The 2,841-nt window shown below is 40.5% G+C and overlaps 1 protein-coding gene across 1 annotated transcript in view; it reads left to right on the plus strand.

Moving 5' to 3' along the window:
* The first annotated feature begins 1,054 nt into the window (after positions 1–1,054).
* The window catches only part of LOC109872106 (ras-related protein Rab-6B-like), a 15,391-nt gene continuing 13,604 nt past the window's right edge, over positions 1,055–2,841 (plus strand). The window contains exon 1 of the mRNA XM_031807228.1: positions 1,055–1,298. Coding sequence (XP_031663088.1) covers positions 1,229–1,298 — 70 coding nt within the window. The 5' untranslated portion in view covers positions 1,055–1,228. The remainder of the gene's footprint in view (positions 1,299–2,841) is intronic.

Consider the following 2,841-nt stretch of genomic DNA (forward strand, 5'->3'; position numbering starts at 1 on the left):
TGCTGTGTTTAAGCTGGCCATTGACTACTCCTGTGTCTGGTGGAAGCAGGCCTGTGGGAATAAACTGAGCGCCTGCGGTTACTACTACAACAAACAACATCCTTCGGCTCAGGTGCAGATGCACTTGATGTGCTTGTAAATTAGGGGTCACCACGAACAAAGTCTTGTTGTCCTTGTTTTTTGTGAACGTTTTATTTACACATTTTAGCAATTTAGCAGATGCTCGTATCCAGAGCAACTTACAGGAGCGGTTCGGGTTAAGTGCCTTGTTAAAGGTCCCATCGGCAGATGTTTATCCTAGTCAGTTTTGGGGATTCGAACCAGCAACCTTTCGGGTTATTGGGCTACAGGTGCGTTATAAGTGCCTTGGGTCAGTGCTCTTATTCCTGGCTGACTGGAGATTACAGCCATCACAGGCCTGGCCTGAGTATTGAGAAGGAGCCTGGGAGGCTGGAGTAAGAGGAAGGCACTGAGCCTGAGAGGGTCAAGGCCATTGGTTCCTTCAGCTCAAGTTAGATCACAATACTGGAAACACTATGGTTGCAGGTTCAATTCCCGCATTGGCCAATTAGGCTGAATATGTGCCACTGTCAATGGCAGCTCTGTTAGTCACTTTGGATAAAAGTGCCTGCTAAATGACCATATTATTATATTACGTAGTATCAACATTGAATATTTTATTTTGAACTATAATACAAATGAACATAGCAGTTTCTTCCATTTTGAAGGGACTTTTGATAACTTCATATGGTTTTGATAAAGGGATGTTTCGGTTAGTTTATCATGAAAAACGCTATATGCTACGGGTTTATGGTACGGTATTCGCATGTTTTTAATTTTATGAGGATTTGTATCAATAACACTATTTGTGAATGAATGTGAATGTCATATTACTATAACAAATTGTTTATTATACAATGTGTTTGGAAATAAAACTAACCCGAAAACACAGCTATTGCATTACGTTACTTACCTTTCTGAAAATGCATACACTGTGTATGTAAGGAATAACGGTAGAAAATGCCATAATATTTCAGAAGGTGAGAGAACGAATAAGGTGAGGTCGCGCACAGGCGCACACGCATCCTAAATTGACAGGACGATGCTGAGCTGCATTCCCAACATCATATGAGCAGAGGAGGATCCCAACACACCGATAGTGAAAGAAACAACGCCTCTGGATCAGAAAACCTGTATTATAATCCGATAGAGCTTTATCGCTGTAACCATGTCCGCCGGAGGAGACTTGGGGAACCCTCTGAGGAAATTTAAACTCGTCTTTTTAGGAGAACAGAGCGGTGAGTCGAGCATTTTGGAGAGCCTTGGCTTGGAGGCTTGCTTGGTTATCAGTTGCCAAACACGCTAATGCATCCTGAAGGCCATAACTGTGTTATTTGGTCTATTTGAAAGTTTCCACTATTTTGTAAATGTTTTGAGAGGTTGTGTAATATGTTAGCTCAACCAATTCACCGGTTCCTGTCACGATTTTGTTTTTGTAGAAAATTTGATTAGTCATCCATTGTGATCTAAAACGTCATGAAATAAATCTATCTTCCCGGTTTTCCAGATGTTAATATTTTATTTAAACCAATTTCTCTATTTAAACATGTTTTATTTTAATGTATCATTGTTATTAGAGAAAGAATATAGTAGACGACGTGAAATACGAATTTGGATGTTTTGATGTGGTGCAGTGACCGGCAGAAAGATTCGTTCTGTTCCAAGATTATAATAACATGTTATCACAGTTCCATCGTTGATTATAGGCGTAAATGTAACATTAAAATATATGACATGACAAGCTATAATTTTTTGTTAGGTTTAAAAGGGTTAAATAGACAAACAGTTCCCATGTGTCAGTTCGGGACACACCCAGGTTGGCGATGTCTGTAGAATGTATAAACCTCGCAGTCACTGTCTCCAATCTCCATCACTCGACTTACAGTTCCGTAACATAATGATAGTCACGAATGGTTTTTCCGTTTCGTAACATGATGCTGTACTCAATAATTCAATAATTTAGGGAACAATGACTGTTTACGTGGTTGATATGGCACAGATTCAGGAGTCTAGATCGATAATAGTTTAGCGCTATAAACCTCTTGGAATATGTGGTCACTGGTCAGACATCATACAGTCGGAATGGCTATACACATTTCGGTACAATCATGGAAGTGAAAAATACTAGTGGTTTATTTGTAGAATAGAATGGGTGCTGTGTGTGTGTGCGTGTGTGTGTGTGTGTGTGTGTGTGTGTGTGTGTGTCTGTGTACTGTGTGTGTGTGTATGTGTGCGTGTGCGCGTGTGTGTGTGTGTGTGTGTGTGTGTGTGTGTGTGTGTGTGTGTGTGTACTGTATGTACGTGTGTGTGTGTGTGTATGTACTGTGTGTGTGCATGTGTGTGTGTGTGTGTGTGTTTGTGCGCATGTGTTATTGCATTTGTATTTAGCTAACACCCTAATGGTTTTCTGTAAGGTATGTTGTAATGTAGCGGTGTGGTGCTGATTTCAAGCCTGTAATGGCCACTGCCCATAGCCTTCTGTAGGTCACTAACTGTGATGTACTTAGCTACAAGGAGCCTAAGACACCTAGACAAAGCGAGTGCAACATTGTCCATAGGCTAGTTATTGATTTCGTAACATTATGTATTTACTGTATGTATGTATGTATGTATGTAGACAATGTATGTTCTGCACGGTAAGTACAGGTAACTGCCAAAATAAAGGAAACACTAACATAACATGTCTTAATAGGGTGTGTCAGAACAGCTTCAATGCACCCTGGCAAAGATTCCACAAGTGTCTGGAACTCTATTGGAGGGATGCGACACCAGTCTTCCACA

The sequence above is a fragment of the Oncorhynchus kisutch genome, linkage group LG27, assembly GCF_002021735.2.
Source record: "Oncorhynchus kisutch isolate 150728-3 linkage group LG27, Okis_V2, whole genome shotgun sequence".
NCBI classification, from domain to species: Eukaryota; Metazoa; Chordata; class Actinopteri; order Salmoniformes; family Salmonidae; genus Oncorhynchus; species Oncorhynchus kisutch.